General features: G+C 40.3%; 1 protein-coding gene across 2 annotated transcripts in view; it reads left to right on the top strand.

The window, feature by feature from the left end:
- The first annotated feature begins 3,533 nt into the window (after window positions 1-3,533).
- Window positions 3,534-17,737, top strand: part of KCNT2 (potassium sodium-activated channel subfamily T member 2) — a 141,929-nt gene continuing 127,725 nt past the window's right edge. For both annotated transcript variants that reach the window (XM_068406327.1, XM_068406326.1), the window contains exon 1: window positions 3,534-3,628. In XM_068406327.1, coding sequence (XP_068262428.1) covers window positions 3,534-3,628 — 95 coding nt within the window. The remainder of the gene's footprint in view (window positions 3,629-17,737) is intronic.

The raw sequence follows: 17,737 nt of genomic DNA, 5'->3' as shown, positions 1-17,737 counted from the left end.
CATCTGCATTGTGCCAGCCTGTTTTATCTATACGCCATCACAAATATAAGTAATCTAAAAAGGAAACCTAAATACTTTTTTTTTGTTCTTTCTGTACCTCAGTATGATCCAAGATTTATATCCAATCACTAGCAATAAACTCAGTAACACAGTTCTTAACACATCCCCCCCACCCCGAACTTCAGAGTTAAGTACTTGGAAAGAGTTACCCACCCATATCTACCCAGCCTAAAAAAAAAAAGAAAAAAAGAGATTCATTAAAGTCTATTTTCAGTCCCCAAGTCAGGGCCACAGATGCTTCTGACACTTCTCAGGGCCAGAATCATCCCAAGAGTACAAACCTACATTTGTTCCTTGAAAGAACTGAGTGTGGCTCACAGCTTTTCTTTCACACACAAACACAGCAGAAGGAATGCCTAGCTTGAGCCTAGCGACCCAGTACAATAGTTCACATAGAACAGCATCTGTCTCCAAGCAGATGATTCAGTGTCTCCCCAGCTTGAAGACATACATTTCCCAGGTGTTTTGAGTTGCTAATCAACATATTAGATTTAGCCAACTAAAATCCCATCTCTGTCCAATTTTATATACTTAAGAGCTTTTCAGAGTGACCAGGTCTCATACTGTCAGACATGTGAAAACACAGCTAATTTTATATTGCAAAGAGTTTATATTACTTAGGAGCACAAAATTAAGCTTCTGTGTAAATTGCATGACTATAGTATCAGTTATGAGTTTGCTTTCTATTAGCTGTGCTCAACTATTTACCAGGTTGCTAGTTTACCAGTCAGCCATTACCGTTCTGAAATGCATTTCCGTGGTAGAAAAAGTGCAAAAGCTTCTACCGTTACTTAGCTCCTCAAGTATGAAAACAAATGTTAAATTAATCAATTAAGGTGGAAAAATTAATGAGGCTGCTAGAAGATACAGTAGAAACACCATTAATTTCCCAACCAATCTATGATTCATAGATGTCAGAAAAGGACTACAGTTAGCCTAAATAAACTACTTTACTTTCCTAACAAACCATGTTAATATACAGGCTCCACCTCAAGCTTTGGCAAGACGGAAAGATACTCAGGCAGAGAGAGGAAACAATGTTTTCTTAGAAGAGACAGCCTGTTACTGAAGCAGCTGAGGATGAAAGAATTGGCTGCACATGACAAATATTCTAAAGAAGAAAGATCTTGGACTTTTCTTTTTTTTTAATATTAGACTTTTAGAGAGCTCTGACCTCAGAAGACAGCATGGTAAAACTGGCAAGAATATGGCAGCAGGGTAATTCACTATTTTATTTATTTCTCATATCAGCCAAAGCAAAGAGTGAGTTACCTTTGAACTCTTGCCACATATGTGCATCTGTGTTGCTTCATCTAACCAGACTTTCTGAGAAGCACATTGTAAACGCTGATCCTAGCATTTTACAGGACCTGGAATACAACGCTGCATTCAGCAAAGAAAGAGCAATCAGAGAAGCTACGCTTAAGAACTCTGTACTAAAGCAGCAGAGAAAGATGCATTGTCTGTAACAACAGCAGAGATAATCCGAGTCCTGAATTGGACTACCTGTTGGTTACCCGTAGAAATCTTTCCATCACAGCATGAAGCTCAGAGCTGGATTCCCACCAGGGCACATTATTATGTGGTACACTTCAGGCTGACATACTTAAGCTGATACTGTATGTGTCATATCAGCTTTTAACTAGCTTACCTTCTACACAGAAATCCAACTGAATGGAAAATAGAAGGTTCTCTCTTCAATACACAGTATGAATGCATGCACCTAATTAAATATGTGGTATTTAAACCACATTTAGGAAATAACTTCTTCTTTATCACTTAGCCCCTGATCCAGAAAAATCTGTATCTAAATCTAAAGACTGTACCAGCGTTGAAACTGTGCATGACTTCATTTTAGGAAAGGAATGCTACGGAGACCTAATCCAGGAAGGCAAATCATGACAGGCTGCGAAAAATGTAATAATATTTATGTTTACCAGAACCGGGGCATTAGATGCTAAGTATGACAGCTAGTCTAGATTACAGTGGACCTTTAAGAGCAAATCTAAAAACTATTATTCACTATTTCAATTCGGTGACGGTGAATTCAAACTAATCATCATATCGGTAATACATGCTTCATCAGTCACATAAGAAATTCAAATACTTTCTAGAGTGTCTTCCACTTCCAGGCATTGCCTACAAATTTCAATCACTGGAACAATTCCACCTCCCTGTATTTTCACAGGGCCTGTGCCACCACTCCTGATATGTAAAATAAACCCCCAATTAGTTAAAAGGGGAAACTGACCGATGGCTTACCACGTTTGCACCTGGGATTTCAGAAGAGTTGGCACAAAGCAGGATTATACAGCTGTCACTAAGCAGATACACCTGACTGACTAAAGATGAGCAAGACACAAAGCTATGAAAGGCCCAGGTGTGCTCAGGTGACCAACCATCAGTAACGTGGGGTCCACGCAGAGGTTACCTACAGCTCGCCAAGATAAAACACCTCATTTTTCAAATTTTGGGGCTTACAGAAAAGTACTTCTGAGGAAGCCCCAGGAGGTACAAGAGGAGGTTGCCGGCCGTAGGAGGTAGGCTTGTGAGGGAGCCCCATGAATGCTCCCAAAGGAGGGGCTGGGACCGAGCTGGTGCTAGGGGTGTGAGGCGGCTCCTCCAGCCAAGAGCCATTCTGCATGGCCAAAAATGGGCACCCACCGAGCCACTCGAGACCCGCCGAGACCCGGCAAGGCCCGTCGAGCCGTCACCCCGGGGGAACAGGCGCGCCCCTCTCCCGCCTCCCTCAGCCGCCACGCCGGCGGGGCTGGGGAGCACCGCGGCACTCCGGCCAGCGCGTCCCGGCCGAAGCGTGGCCGGAGCCGGGGTGTCTCGGCGGCGGCGCGGAGCGGAACAGCGCTGCCCGCCCGTCCCGGTCCGGCCCCGTTCTCGCAGGGCCCGCGAGGCTCCTGCCCGGGAGGCGAACGAGAGGGCTTGCGGTGGGCAGAAGCTCCCGCGACATCACTGGAGTATGCTAATGAGCGCCCACCCCATTGGCTCGCCTGCCAGCGGCACCTCCAAACAACATTTGCATGGCGCTGGACAGCTCTTTGTTGTCAGCCGCGGCAGCCGGCGGGCGGTGCGCGCGCTCTCGCGCTCCCTCGGGCTGGGTGGGTGGGCTCCGGGCGCGCGCCACCGAGGCCGCCCTACCGCCGCCCGCCGGCGCGTGCCTCCCCCTCGGGCGGGCCGCGCGGGGCGCCCCGCGGCGCGAGGCGGGACTTTCAACCCGGGGTCCGTCAGCCGGCTCTCGCGCCCCGCGCTGCTCCCGCCGCTCCCCTCATAGCCCTCCCGCCGCGCGCCGGCCGCCTCCGTGCGCGCAGCCCCCGCACCCGCCCGGGGGACACCCGGCTCCGCGCCGCCCCCGGGCCCTCCTGCCGCGGTGGGCTCTTCTCCCCGCCCGTTTCCGTGGGTGGGGGCTCACCACCCCTCCGCAGGGGAGCGGCGGCGGGCGCGCCCCTCCTCCGGGCAGGATGGTGGACCTGGACAGCGAGGTGCCCCCGCTCCCCCCGCGGTACCGCTTTCGGGACTTGCTGCTGGGCGACCAGGGCTGGCAGAGCGACGACAGGTGGGTGCGCGGGCGCGGGGACCGCGGTGACAGCCCGAGAGGGAACGGGGGGTGTTCGCGGGCGGCCCGGCAGCGCCTGAGAGGGGCGGCGCGGGCCCCGCGGCCCTGCTGCAGGCAGGTCCGGGCGCTGCGGAAGCTCGCACCGCCCGCGGGAGGCCGGCCCCGCTGCAAAACTTTGCCGGGAAAGGGATGCGACAGCCGCCGAGGCGCTGCGGTGCCCCGCGGCCGGGGCGAGTCGTGGCCGGCGCCTCTCACCAAGGCAGTGGGCATCCCGCAGCCTTGGGGGCATTGCCGCCCCTGGAGAAGGGCAGCGCCTTTCGCTTCGCTGTGGCTACGGTAAGAGGAAGAGTAGGACAGGTACGATACCGTCTCCGGATGATAACATGTACTGAGGGGAAACCCCAAACAAAATACGCTTTTGCCGCTTGTCGAAAGGCTAACTGCCGGGGTCACTGGATGTTTTTATGGTCCAATATGCATGCTTCTTTACATGCAGTTTCTTTTCATGCTAGGATCCTAGCCTTGGATGTAACTACCATTAATTTATTCCTTTATGAATTATTTCAAGGACTGTCAGCATCTTTAATTGCAAACCGATAGAAAAAGGTATTTGCTTTTCTCAAGTCAAATAATGTCTTTAAAAGAAGAAAACCCCTTGTATTAAAGCAAACAAACAAACCAGGAATGTGTGTTTAATTTCAAAATGCTAAATGAACAGTATTCATGAACACCAAACGGCATCATGCCACTCTCTTTGACCATATAACCTGGTGTGTCAATAGGCTACTACACGATCCCGTCTTGCAAAATTATGTGTGAAATCCACTTTGTAGTAACAATTTATTGTGGTCAAATGACAGAAGAGCAAAGTTGTCTGGTAATATATAACGGCATATTGGATCGATTTTAATTCAATATATTTACATTGTCAGAATGAGTCTTTAACTCAGCAGTCAGAAACTTTGATTTTAAGGCTGATCTACATCGTTTAGATTTTAGGTACTTTCCTAAAGAAAGAGATTCTCATTGGTAATCACAAGATCATGCGGATATGTAACTAATTATTACCTTTGTTTAGAAGACTATGCTATACATTGAAACAATTAAACAAATGATGTTTATTCAGACAGTTATGAAATGGTGAATGACTTCCTAAGAGAGTCAGAAAAATGAATGCTGTTGGTTGGAAATGACAGCATTGGAACTACCTAATGGAGAGTCAAAAAGTATGTTTATCAAGGCATGGTTTTATAGTTTAAAAAAATAATCAAACCATAAATATATTCTGTGTTCATAGCTTCTGATTGCAGTATTCTTTGAGATTTTAGAAAATATAGATCTTAACATCCTATACCTACATTTTATATTCTACTGGAATAGGAAAAAACCCACAGCCTTTCTTAATTTATCAACTTTATTTATTTAGCTAGGGTTTTGACGGCTAAAATAAACTATTCTCTATACCTTTTTGGACCTCTCTGTGGCTTAACACCATTGCCTGCTCTAGTTTAAACTTCTGTCAAGCACTTACCTGATAGCAGCTGTTTGACGTGAACTTTTGAAGTTACCTTCTATGGAAGAAGCATGATCTGGTCTCAAATAGGAAATAGTGTATAAGAACTGCACAAACCATAGTATCCATTTAGCTATAGAAATGTCTATTTCAAGTCTATGTGCACTTACAAAATTAAAATAAAAAATCCTTAAAAATATTGATAGCAGAATTATAGCATAACAGTATTATAGAGCATCATTATTGTTGGAAAATTGTAGCAAAGGACTAGTGGAAAATGAATAGTTACTTTTAATTATGAATATTCATACAAGCATTACAAGAAAGATCTCTGGCATATCTGAAGTATAAAATATGAACCCAGGACTGAAAATGGCTAGTGGAAATGGCTTTCTAGATCTTCAGGTATTGTCCTGTGCTGAGCCTGAACACAGCTGCACTATGGCAGGAAGGCTGTGCGGTTGTTTCCCCACAACGCAATGAGGATTGTGCTTTACATGAGGCTGTGATAGCAGCACTCTCTCCTCCAGCTCTGCCATAGCAGTCTCCTTTGATACTAGCTTTCCATTCTTAAAAAATCTTGAGTGTTGCCTTTTGTTTGTCCACCTTACAATAGGGTCCTGTCCAGATTCTTGTTTTTTTCTGCACTGGAGGATATCACTTTTAATACTGAAATATTAATCCAATCCCATGTTGCTGGTATTTTGCTACTATCCATTATAGAAGAAGCATACACATTCTGCATAGAAATATTGTCAAATGGAATATTTAGAATATTAGACATACTTTCAGGAAATATTTAATGAGAAAGACTGCAGACCTGTGGGGACCCTGAGAACAATTGCTTATGAGTTAGTAATAGTATTACACAAGCATATCCTATTTTTGTTTGCTTTTTTTGTCTTTTCTTTGCACCCTTACGTAAGTGGTTCAAGTTTGGTTTTGGTGAAGCGCATCTTTTGTATTCTATTCTAATTAGTGTGCAATATACATATTGCCAGAGGTGTTGCTTGTACCCCCTTCAGTTGAATGGAATATCTGAACACTAAAAGGCAGTTGAAGTAGCCTTATAGTATGGCTACACAATGGCAAGTGATGAAGGTAGTTCATTTTAGGAGGTTATGGGCCCTTGGCCGAGATGCTGGAAATAATTTTCTGCATATTTCCAGTTCTCTGCAACTTCTTACTTCCACTTGCTTTCGATACAGCAGTCTGATTTATATCAAGGGTTTTCCACCTGTGTGGTCTGTGAACTTCAGGTCTGTTACCAGCTGAACTCTTTTGTCTTCTATCATAGCCCCATTCCCTTTTTGATCTTCCCAGTCTGTTCATCCTTGAGTTCTCTCTTTTCTCCTTCCATTCTGCCCTTTCTGGAAAGATGCTCACTTTTTGCTGGTGGGGAGGCGTATGTTCCATCTCTGTGTTTTCAGATCCCTGTTAATTCTTCAAAGTGGGGAGGAGATGGAATTATTCCTCTCATCTGTCACAAACCACCCAGGATTCTGTTTCACCAAATCATAGTTTCGATAGCATAGTTTAACAGTAAGTCATATGGTAGTATTTAATAATAAGTATGATTGAAATGATATAGACCTCTCCTGTTTTTTGCTGAAAGATGCATTTCTGACATAAGCATAGTACCTAATTTTGAAACCTTACTGGTTATGTTTCTTTAGGAGGAGAGTTTGATCAGCCATTTCTTTTAAATGACCCTGTTCATTTATAAAATGCACACATGCCAAAATGCTTAGCTGAATGTAATAGGACTCTGATTCAGGAATTTTGTTCTTAGATCTGTACCTGTTTGGAGACAGATTTCTAATATTCTTTTTTTCTCCAGGACTTTTCCTATGGTGGAGCTTCATTCAGGCTTCTTTTCATTTTTGGTGTGTAGCTCATGGTCCATTTCTTACCTATACTTCTCCAATACAGTAACATCCATCTCACCGCCTTTGCATTTCTCTCCCAGAAAAATAATTCTACTTGCATAGCTTAGATTCCTAACCAACCTTGCAGTTGGTTTCACTAACAGATGGGTTCTGGGCTGTCGTATTCCACAAACCGCCAAATTGGATTGTATATTATTTTTCATAAAAGAATTTTCTGTGTGCCAAAGAACATGGCAAATCTTTAGCAAATGCGTTTGGTCAGTAAATAAACTATTTTAAATAATTTATTAACATTCTTGAATTTGCTAAGTGATTTTTCCTGAAAAAAATTGGATGTTAAAACTAGTTTTGGTTTTTGAAGGGCTAGATTTTCAAAGGTCCTGGTTTGCTTTGAAAACTGTGGAGATGAAGCTTGATGCTTACAGTGCACACATTTTATATGGAATAGTGAAATATGCATTTACTCAGAGAGTTAATTCTTAAGTTAAAAACTCACCTGTTTTCCTGTCACTATATAAAATATTTAAATATTGCCTAGATCAATCTGAAAAGCTTCCACAGGATACCATGTAAAACATCAGCCCAGTAGCTAGAGTGTGTGTGTGGCAAGTGGGTGATTTCTGTGGCAGGTACGGTAGTGTATCAGGTTTCTTCAGGCCTTGTAAATATTCCAGTCACTGGGCTGAGGGTAAAGAGAAGTCTGAGTCATTGACTTTTTCACTAATTTTGTAAATATCGCTAATATCCCTTTGTGAATCTCACAGTTTGCTTTCATTATTGAAAGTATCTGAAACTAAAATAAACTGTTTTGATTTGCTGGATATTCTGCGATGCTTCTTGACCGCCATGATGCAATTTGTCTTTCAGTTTTGCTGCTGGGGCAGGGAGCAGAAATAAAGGGGGAACTCGGTGATTAACACAAGTTATTCACCTGTTAATTCAGTGAGGTTTTACTGAATCATGATTGTAACAGTAAATTATGTAATAAAACATTTCATAGGCCGACTGATCATCAGTCCTTAGTCTTACCAGCTGTGTTGAAAAGCAACACAAATAAAAGCAGAAAATACCCTACCTAGTGAAGACCAGATGTATTTAAAGCTGGTAAATAATGTACTTCAGAGGAGGGGAGAAAAGAGGATATTTATTTTAAGTTCCCATGTAAGCTTTTCAAAGATACAATGAAGAGGTTATTCACAAAAATATGTTTTCTTGTGTACACATATAGTTACCGTGTACTTCAGAATAGCCAAACCACAGGATACTAGAGATGTAAGGAAAGAATTTTAAGTTAAAAATAAAAAAGCATTTACCTTCTGTCGATATCACTGCTTTTTTAGTAAGGTCAGTCATGTAAATTCAGTCCTTGAGTATTTTGCAAAGGACAATTTACCTCACACTTCTTAAACCATGTATGTACAGAGGTCTAGTCTATTCTTTAGAAGCTCATAAAGATATAAAAGCTGCATTTGTTTTAGTAAATTGAAGCAAGCCAGGAATGTTTCCCACCATTGAAGCGCGACTGCTTATACTAGCGAATGGTTCAAATTTTCCTTTGCGTACTTTGGCCGTAGCCAGCTAGCCAAAACTGTCTTGAACACAACAGTGCCCAGGAATGATTTGGCAGTTTGAGTGTTCCAAGGAAACACTGAGCAGACAAGCTGCAGCAAGTCACCCAATTTGGGAAGCTGAAACAGTTTTCTAATACATATGTAGCTTGTTTTGTGCCATTTAATGTCAATGCCTGGGAATGTGCCTCAGCATGTTTAACTTAAAGATATACTCAGAGAGCGTGAAAGTGATTTATTGTGAAGGTAATCTCTGCACTTTAACATTACATGCTGCTTCTCCCATTTGTGCTACTGGTTCCTCTCTTTCTGGTTTCCTGTATTTCCTGCACAGTCACACATTCAGTTTAACATAGAATCATAGAATCATTTTGCTTGGAAAGGACCTTTAAGATCATCAAGTCCAACCGTTAACCCAGCACTGCCAAGTCCACCACTAAACCATGTCCCTAAGCATGCGTATATGGTAAACTGTGTTGCAGAGAGATACATTTGTAAGGCACAGACCTGCTTATGCTTGGTGCCTTCCTGCCTTCTTTCCTGAAATATGCAGTATAGCCCTTCTACGTAGGCAATAAGCATGTTTTGTCCAAAAGTCCTTAAAAAAAGGAAAAAAAAATGCTTTCTGTTAAAGAACTTTGATTTATTCGAATAATTCTTTTCCCATGACATTTTAGAGAAAGAAAAAAGAGAAAGAAACATATGGATCTTTGTAAAATATGCAGAGTGAGATTCATTTTATCAACTTAATAAAAATGTATATAGTATTTTTTGTTTTATATACCTTTTGCACTTTATGTCCCTTTGGGTTTAGGTAAGATTAAGCAGTATGTTGAGCTTTCTTTGGACCTTGCACACCAGGGTAAATTTTATGAATGCTGAATATTTCTAGCAATATTAATTAAGAAACCATGAAGTACCCATTGCAGCGTTGAATTGCTGAATTAATACAGTCTGTTATATGAACAAGTCATTTGACAATCATAAATATCTATTTTATACTACGATTTCATTCTACTGCCTGTTGTGGTTTAGCATTGTATACAGAACTAATATGTTCTAGGGAAAAATCACTATTACTGTGCCACTTAAAAATCACATACAAAAAATGAACATAGAAACCCAATATATTTTCCAACTCAAAGCATCAGATTTCATAGCTTTTCTACATGCTGTTACAATAAGTGTTTACAATTTCAGTCATGGAACAAAAATTTACATTTTCCAATTTGGTTTTTTTTTTCTTTTCTGTGTATATGTATACACATAACTGGTATTGGAACATATGGGTTCCAATGCCAATATAGACACATTAACTGGTACTGGAAATACATTTCACATCCTGCTCCTGTATTGAGAGGAAAATTTGAGTCATTTTGCTACAGCATATAATTTCATGCTGAAACTATAGAGCTAAATTTTACCTTTGTACAAGAACTGTTCTTACGTTGGATACTTAAAGGATTAAATTAAAATCAGCTTTCCCTTCTGATGTGCTTACTGCATAAATGAACATTACCACCTATCTGGAAAGGAAAGAGATTCAGATAATACAGAACACCTCCACACATCACTTGGACAATTGTATAGTGCTGGCTGTCATGTTGACTGGTGACTTTCAAGGAACAACTCCCTACTGTAAATCTCAAAAGGCACTTTAACAGTCATTTGTCACAGTGTGAATTAGTGAGTAAAGCCTTCCCTCTGCCTTTTCTTTTGGAATTCACCTGAGATTGTGAAACTAAAAGGATAAAAAGCCCACACATTTCTGAATCAAGTGATTTAAAATATCTGAGTCTAGACTCAACTTGCACAAAAATTATATTATTATTTCCTCAAAAGAAAATTCTATTATGGTTTCTTCAAAATAATCCTCCTCTTTTCTTCAAGAAATACTTTAGTCAATTTGGCCTCCTCATTTTAGTGTTAACTTTTATGAGTTCTTCCATTTAACAAAGGCTACAAAATAAAAGGACTTAAGCAAATATTGTCAAATTTATCTTGATTTGTTCTTGTAAGTAAATTTTCAAAATATTTAAAGTTATTTAGAAGCCTAAATTCTATTTTCAAAGCTTGATTTTGATTGAAACTGCCCAGTACTATTCAATATATTCATTAATGACTTGGATGAGGGATTAGAGTGCGCTGTCAGCAAGTTCGCTGATGACACAAAACTGGGAGGAGTGGCTGACGCACCGGAAGGCTGCTCAGCCATTCAGAGGGACCTGGACAGGCTGGAGAGTTGGGCGGGGAGAAATTTAATGAAATATAACAAGGGCAAGTGTAGAGTCCTGCATCTGGGCAAGAATAACCCCATGTACCAGTACAAGTTGGGGGCAGACCTGTTGGAGACCAGCGTAGGGGAAAGGGACCTGGGGGTCCTAGTGGACAGCAGGATGACCATGAGCCAGCAGCGTGCCCTTGTGGCCAAGAAGGCCAGTGGCATCCTGGGGTGTATTAGAAGGGGTGTGGTCAGCGGGTCGAGAGAGGTTCTCCTCCCCCTCTACTCTGTCCTGGTGAGGCCGCATCTGGAGTATTGTGTCCAGTTCTGGGCCCCTCAGTTCAAGAAGGACAGGGAACTGCTAGAGGGAGTCCAGCGCAGAGCCACGAAGATGATTAAGGGGGTGGAATATCTCCCTTATGAGGAGAGTCTGAGGGAGCTGGGTCTCTTTAGCTTAGAGAAGAGGAGACTGAGGGGTGACCTCATTAATGTTTATAAATATGTAAAGGGCAAGTGTCATGAGGATGGAGCCAGGCTCTTCTCAGTGACATCCCTTGACAGGACAAGGGGCAACGGGTGCAAGCTGGAACACAGGAGGTTCCACTTAAATATGAGGAAAAACTTCTTTACGGTGAGGGTGACTGAACACTGGAACAGGCTGCCCAGAGAGGTTGTGGAGTCTCCTTCTCTGGAGACATTCAAAACCCGCCTGGACGCGTTCCTGTGTGATATGGTCTAGGTAATCCTGCTTCGGCAGGGGGATTGGACTAGATGATCTTTCGAGGTCCCTTCCAATCCCTAACATTCTGTGATTCTGTGAAGATCTTAATGGTATAATTCACTAAGAGAGCAAGTGTTTTCATGTCTGCAGTGAGACCCTGTGCAGGAGTAGTTGGACAGTTTGAGTTGCCCTAAACCCTGAAAAAAAATGCTGCACGTACAGGCCAAGCCCTTTCTCACTGTGCAAAACCACCTAAATTAAAAAAGCATTAAAGAAAAATATTAATATTTGTAAAACCACTGCATCGGCAACACCGAGAGATCCGAGTTTACACTTTTCTGGCAGGTTTAGGAATATAGAGTAAACTCTTAATAAGTTTAATGTAATCTCTTAATGAGAAAATTTTATTAATATTATGCTTTACTAAACCCATATAATTAATCAAATACAAGAATAGGTTAGTTTGGTTACTGATGGAGCATTACTTAATTTACTAATGTAAAACTGTTAAGAATGAATAGTTGCAGGAACAATTATTTATAATAGTTGCAGGAACAATTATTTTTTATAGGTCTAGGGGACAAGAAGAGAACACCTGATCTTAACTGGAGGATTGGCAGGAGACTTGCAAGAAAAGACAAGTAGGGTAAAGTTAAAAGTGGCAGGGGGAGATGGAGACCTCTGACTCAAACGGAAGGGGTAGACCTGCTGCTTCCCATTCCAAAAGAGCGTGCGCAATGTTTTTCTGGGTAGCGATCACTTTAAATTGAAGGAGGAAAAGGTACTCCAGTCAGAGAAAGGGAGAATTTGAATAGCACCAATAAGAAAGTATATTTAGAAAAGATGATAATTTGTTCTTTTGTAAATTTGTGATGATTTTGTATTCAGGTTGAGTTAGGTTTTGTGGAATACCACCTAGCTCTCAGCTTTGTACAAATCTGCAATAAAAGGAATACCTCGACCCTGTGTGTATTGACTTGCATACTGGGTAGAAGATCCCACTTTTTGGGCAACATTAATATATCTCCATACTCATCTTTCTTCTAAATTTATTTTAGGACTGGGTCCCTATTATAGATAAAGGAGGGAATCAATTTACTTGTATGGAAAGAAGAGGAAGTAATGCTTTGTAGAAGGCAGTTCTGTCAGCCTCATGCTAATTTCTGTTTCAGCATCATTCTAGCAACAACAGTGGAAGAAAAAATGCATTGTTTCTCTATTCCACTTAAACTAGCACACACTGGAATTGGGGGAAGGACATGAAAACAGAAGAGGAATGCTTCAGTGCTGTTACAACTGTATCTGTCTGAGGAAGACTTTGGTGGTATGACCCAGCAAAAGTTTTCTAGTGCAGAAAGGTTTAAGTGTCTCAGCTTAAAAACTCACACAGATGAAGTAGTCTTCCTCCTCTGGGACAACATGATGCACAGTTTGTAAACGTGCTTGGTACTTCAATCATTACTTAATTATACACTTATTACTCTAAAGCTCTTATTTTTCCATCTAGAACTCGATACATGCTACTTTACATCTGGCAGACATGATAATGCTCCACGGGGAACTGAAGCAGTTCTTTCCCAAATGGTTTCTCTCTTAATTTTAAGATTATTATTCTGTCACAGCCAATGATTATGATTATTTGTTTTATAACAGTAAATGACTGTGCTGCACTATGCATTACTCTCAGAATTACTCTTCTATAACAAATGGTAGCATTGATTCATATTGTCACCCATTTATCCTGTAACAAAGAAATAGATCACTTGGAGCATCAGAAATGTCTGGAGCTTCAAAATACTTTTATTGTAAAATAAATCTGCCAACAATTTCAGTGCTACACATTCAGTTTCTAGACTTCACAATTAAAAGTGATCTTTTGTACTGAATTCTGATATGGACAGTGTGCCCAAGTACTTGTACTAATCCACTAAATGCTTTGAAAGTGGATTCTTCATGTTTTTTCAAATAAATGAAAAAGTTAAGTCCTTCCCAGAGGCCTGCACACCATGGTCCCATAATTTGTGTGTCATTGGAGAGAATGCCATTCAAAAACTGTAAGTGTACTGCAGCACAGAAGATTTGGTACAGAATGCCTTAAAACAGCTGTTCAAGATTTCAGCCTCCCCCATGCAATCAGCTGCTAATTATGTTAGCAGTCAACTTCCTGGTGGGAAGTAGCAGTAAAACAGAAACAGTCATTAAGAGGCAAAAAACTGTTTATACTCACAGATAAAAACAGTGATATTATTTACTCAGAAGTATCTCTTGAGGGACAAATCCTGCCTCTGCTTACAGAGGTATCTGTTAGGAAATGCTGTAGTTTGGTGGTGGAAAGCAGGTTGCTAAGCCTGACATCGTTGTGCTCTACTTGCTGAGTATCAAGCTGTAGTAGATGGGGAAGGAAGGCATTAGGTTAAGATCAGCTGAGTTAGTAAAAAGAAGAAAACTTTGCCTGGGTCTCACAAGTCTCCTGCTAGCTTTAGCCATTAATAACTGCATATCTAACAGCTAGCACAAGGATCATATGCCTGGCAGGGGCAGTTACAAGATTTGAGCAACAGTCCTCGCTATGGATTAGCTCTGCCAGGAAAGTCCTGCCCTGCCTCCTAGATTCTGTACCCTGAGTCAAACCACTTGGGCATTTTGCAAAGAAAAGAGTTTGCCCTTTAGCTTTTTATGATGTTAAAGTTAATAGCATTTACCATACTTCAAGGAGCTTTAAGTTACAGAGCTCCTTCAAACTATAGTGATTGTTAAAATATTTAATAACAAGTAAACACTATAAAATAGCCTCACTCTTTTATCGTTCTAAATAGCCAAAAATGTTCTAGAGGTTTTATGTTTTTCTCACTTTGTTTTCTCTTCCCCTTGTGACTAGAGAAAACTGAAGCACAGATAAAAGCAGTGTTACCAAACCAAATCTGAAACAAATACAGATGGGAAAAACAAAAAGCTGAGTTGCAAATGGAAGACTCTGGTTGTATTTGTTCTTTACATGACAGCACCTGTTAATACACAACATTCCCTGACCCTGAAAGGGAATTTAGTTTCCCATCTTCACACCAAATTCAAAAGAAGCTAAGGGCACTGGTCACTTAGCACTATTGCCCTGTAATTTTCACCATCAAGCACAAACAGCTATAACAGAGATGGTCTAAAGGCTAAGCTCTATATTTAGCTGAATGTACCCTTTTGAAAAGTGAGCAAGCTATGTTTTTGCTGTGTACACAATCTAGCTTTTGATAGCTTGTTCAAAGGGGTTTAATCAGTTAAATAACTTTTTAAAAGGCATTTTTTTAGATATTGTCCAGTTTTTAATTGCTGTTTGTTCTCTTGGTGGTCATTCAAAAAAGATAATACAAACACAAAAAGTGGAACAAAACATTCCGTAATGTGCAGATGTTGATTGGTCAACCAGGTTTTGTAAAGACTATGAAAATCTAAGTAGATTTTTCACCCACCTAAGAGTATCATGAAAGTGAAGCTTATCTCACAAGAGTAGTTCCAGATATCCTGTCTCTCTTTGACACTGAGGAATTAATTTACAAAGTGTATTCAAAACAGTGACCCACATGAAAATTTATTTTTGTACTGAGATTGACCACACATTGCATGAAAATTACAATTTAGCTAAAATGATACAAACAACATTCAAAATGCACTGAATTAATTTTAAAGGCTTGATTAGTTTTTACTTCCTATTTTTTCTCTTATTTGACAGTTCACAGCTCACAGTCTGAGTCCAGGAAAAAACAAGAAAGTAAGTTAAATGTGCTGACATTTTGAATTCATTTAATACAATTAATTGTGGCAGTTACTGTTTATGAAAACTCAAGTGATGTTATTGTTAGGTCTTTGTGACTAGCTCAACTGGTCCTTCAGAATGTTGGGACTTTAGTGTGACGTTGGTAGAGTATTGCATGTGGTGGGAAGAACAAGGCTGTCTTCTAGAAACGTTTCAGAGTATAGAGGAAGTACCTCTGAGGGTACAGGAGAGAGGGAACTGGTGAGCCTCTAATAGGCAGTCTTCTGACACGTACCATGGGCTAGTCTGAGACTGTTGGGAAGACCTCAGGTTTTGCTCTTAATTTCAGACAAAAATGAGCTGTTAGATCACTGTTATCAAAATTATGAGGTGAATGTCTTCTTCCAAGGCAGAGATGACTGGGGATATAGAGTTGTCTAGCAACCTGCTGCTACTTGACTTAAGGCTAAGGTGAACTGAGCATTTAGAAATTCCTTTGCTTTCTAAGATGGCAGTGCCACTTTACAGAGATCGAAATAGTCATATGGAGAGAAGGAAGAGCTGGAAGTACTACTGTGCCTTCTTGTATCGCCCTAAACATTTGACGATTGGTTATCAGACCTCCTAATACCGATACAGCCAGTACAGTCCAGTTCATAAACACAGATCTCTCCTCATTGTATCCATATATTCCACCTAAGTCTGATCGGCGTTAAGATCTATATAAGACTTTAAAACAAGATGACAGAACGATACCTGTCCTAACCCAACTCACCAGTACAGTTAGCTAAAGAGATCTTAAATAAAGACTTTCAGCAAAGCCAGCAAACTCTGAGATTTCAGCATTCATTTGGGAAGTCACATTTAAGGAAAAAAAAATAGTGTTTGCATTGGACAGGCCAATTTTCTGAAGTCACTTAATAAATGATTTTCTAAACACACAGAAGGCACATTATGAAAGTCTGAAGTTATTATTTTGAAAAAAATCAAATACTGGGCATACTATTCTACCAGCCATACTACTGGTGAGTAGCATTTTACTTCATAGAGTACTGAGATGTTAAGTGCTATTTTACATTAATAAAGATGACAGAACTAAACTTTTAAGATATTGTGAAAATGGATATTTAAATTTTTCTTAATATAATGAAAAGACAATTAAAACCATGCCTTATGATTAATCAGGAAGTGTAACAGCTCACTCTGAGTAAGGAGACTGAGATTTATATGAAGTCCGTAATTATATGTACCCTGTTAGCTGTGGAGAGAACAGTATCAGACAGGCGACATTTTAGAGATAATAATGACTTTAAAAATACTTGTTCTATTATGTGTTCAAAGTTCTTGAATCATTGCCACTCCTTAATGAGATATTTACAACTAGTATTAAAATCTTGTAAATTTTTTTGAATGTAAAACAATAATCATATATTATAGTTGTACTGTGCAGCAAGCTGCCTTTGAAAGGAAGAAAGAAATTCTACACCACTGTTAGATATATTACAGTGTATACATATGTTAAGCTGCAAGTATTACTTCAGAAATCCTATGTATTTTAACCTCCACCTGGATGACAACATTGGAGCCAAAGCACCTTTAAATACTAGAGAATGAAGATAGATATGTATCAATGCACAATTCTTTTAGGAAGTATCATCAGCAGGAAATGTCATCGGCACTCTTCTTCTGTTGATTTGGTAGAGTAAATGGAGTCTCTGACAACCTCTCCTCTGTGGGAAATGTCACGTGAGACACTGACCATCAGTCAGTGCTTTTGGTCAGTGGGCTTTTGTTTTATGCCTTTTTCTGAGTTTGCTTGAGTAATACTCCTCTCTGGATTTATCTGTTATTCATCTTTGTCCTTTGTGTAATTGTTAAACACGTGATTGTGGGAGACTGAAAGAGTATACAACTCCCTTAATTTCAGGGAAATTGTGATAATCTCAGTTTCAGCTCTATATTTAGTTCTCAGAGTTGGTGGCATTCTAATGGCAGCTTTTGGAGTATTGTATAAGTGTTTCCAGATGGCAAGTCTGGGCTGTCAGAATACGTAACTTTAAAAAAAGATAAAAAGACACTCCTTTTTGTAAAGTTACACTGGTCCTGGGCGTTTGTAAAAAGCATTTGCAATATCACTTTTTTTTTTCTTTTTCATTGTTTAACACTTCAGCTATATATGGAATCTTAAATAAGTTCTTGCTAGGCTTGTTAAAGTATCTGTGGGAAGTTCCTGACAAATTTAATTTGAGTTTTTACTGTTTTTTTCCTTTCAGATCAGACATGGTTCCTATAATTTCTTACCCTGGAATAAACAAATATTGCTAATCTAAGTAAAACTGTAGACAAGTGGCAAATTGAGCAGAGTACAGAAAAAATGAATGAAACATTTAAACTAACTTTATTTATTGCTTTGGATGTCATATTCTTGCATCCTACCTAATTTAATATTGCT

The sequence above is a fragment of the Nyctibius grandis genome, chromosome 8, assembly GCF_013368605.1.
Source record: "Nyctibius grandis isolate bNycGra1 chromosome 8, bNycGra1.pri, whole genome shotgun sequence".
In the NCBI taxonomy this organism is placed as follows: Eukaryota; Metazoa; Chordata; class Aves; order Nyctibiiformes; family Nyctibiidae; genus Nyctibius; species Nyctibius grandis.
This window is presented reverse-complemented; position numbering and strand designations above follow the sequence as displayed.